Here is a 1827-nt window from a genome sequence, read left to right as displayed (position 1 = left end):
TTTTCTGTGGTGCTGTACGTAGGACTGGAGCTCTCTGCTGCTCCCCTTTCCATAAGTTTAGGAGTCCCTGGATGGAACAGATGTCTTCCCTGATTGGAGATATAATCTCCATGGTCATTCTGTAGCCAGTGTACTTTCTTCATCAACAGAGGCCAGATCCAAATAGCAAATCTCTGCCCTACAGCAAGATACTTTATAAATTAGATTAGTTACATTAGGAGGAGGAGAGGTTCTGGCTTTGGGTACTGGTTGACCAGTTAAGTCATGAAACAAGGGTGCTTATTTACACAAGTAGGAGCCCTGGTGGCACAGCGGCTAAAGTGCTCAGCTGCTAACTGAAAGGTTGGCGGTTTGAACCCACCAGCCACTATGAAAGAGAAAGATGTGGCAGTCTGCTTCTATAACTATTTATAGCCTTGGAAACCCTATGGGGCAGTTCTACTCTGTCATAGAGTGGCTAAGAGTCACAATCGACTCAACAGTGGTGTTTTTTATTACACAAGTGGTCCATGTCCCTGATGTACAAGACTTTATCTTCAAGACTCAGAACTTCTGCTGCTCTGCCTGCCCCACCCACAGGGACTGCTTTATATCTAGAAGGCCCAGAGTACCGAGGGAAACCAGCTGCTCCTGAGCCCCAGGACCATCAACTGAATGTGTTTTACAGGAGCTGAAGCCCAGCGACTGGGTAAGACAAGAAGTCCTAGTGCTGGGGCACCAGGAGTAGTAAACAGGGAAACAACCGAGGGAGAAGGGAGCAGCACTTATGGCCCTGGGGATGGGAATAAACACAGGATCTGGGAGGAGAAAAGGAACAAAACAGAAGCATATTAGCAGGGGGTCCTGCTGGATGCGTCACAAGGGAATCTGCCATGATTGGACAGGGAGACTGAAGATACGTTACTTCTTTTCTTTCAGGAAACATGGCTCCAAACCTGTACAACTCTTGACTCTGTCTCCTTCTGCTGTTGGGGTTCTTGGGAATGATGAGCACATGGCATGCCCAATCTCATTTAACCAGGGCTCAGTGGTTTACTACCTAGCATGTACGACACACCCAGTTCTAGTGCGACAATGAAATGCACAAAATTAACCAATACACAAAAAATTGCAAAGGCAGAAATGCGTTCCTCCAAGAAACCTTTGCTGCGGTAGCTAATGTTTGTCACAGCCTATATGTTCGCCATAGGAATGGCCGCTGGAACTGTCATAATAGTACAGCACAGGTGCTTTTAACCTACTATCACCTCACAAGAGGAAGGTATCCAAGCTGCAGTTACAGCCGAAGACTGAGAAAGATGTTCTACACTATTGCCTGTGACCAACGGTCTCCACAGGACTCACTTCAATTTCAAATGGTTCCAGTTTACTTAGAATCTACTAAATGCCTGTATGATCTCTCTGTGCTACTCCTCACCATCTATGTCCCCCAATACAGCCATTCTCCTATAATACCATTCACTCTGGACCTCAGCATCCTTGCCCATCACTCACACCCCCATCATCAATCAGTTGAGTTGAGCTGACTGTAGACCCTTTAATCTGGTATTTGTGGGAAATTCAGAGATGTACATAAAGAGATTCCCTGTGTCATAATGCAGCACAGACTCGTCCCTCTCACTTGCCTTAGTCCAAGAGGCTGAGGCCTCCCCTGGTATTGCCTCTTCCCCTCCCAAGAGCTAAATGGGTCTCAGGAAACTAGGAGACAACAAATGTGATTAATTCTGTCTGTCTTCTCAATTTCCTTTATTTGAATTGAATCATAAATTTTAAGGTAGACAGGATCTTTATTCCGTACAAAAAGAATAGAGGGAGGAAGAGAGACAG

General features: G+C 45.8%; 1 protein-coding gene across 1 annotated transcript; it reads left to right on the top strand.

Annotated features, from left to right (window-relative positions):
* The first annotated feature begins 923 nt into the window (after nucleotides 1-923).
* LOC111819118 (eosinophil cationic protein 2-like) lies at nucleotides 924-1596 on the top strand. The gene is given in 2 exon segments (XM_023725004.1): nucleotides 924-1030; nucleotides 1190-1596. Coding segments are annotated over 2 exon segments (444 nt in total). The 3' UTR covers nucleotides 1527-1596.
* Nucleotides 1597-1827: the final 231 nt, after the last annotated feature.

The sequence above is a fragment of the Trichechus manatus genome, unplaced genomic scaffold (assembly GCF_000243295.1).
Source record: "Trichechus manatus latirostris isolate Lorelei unplaced genomic scaffold, TriManLat1.0 scaffold00273, whole genome shotgun sequence".
NCBI classification, from domain to species: Eukaryota; Metazoa; Chordata; class Mammalia; order Sirenia; family Trichechidae; genus Trichechus; species Trichechus manatus.
The sequence above is the reverse complement of the archived record's forward strand: the minus strand, read 5'-3'. Positions and strand labels throughout refer to the sequence as shown.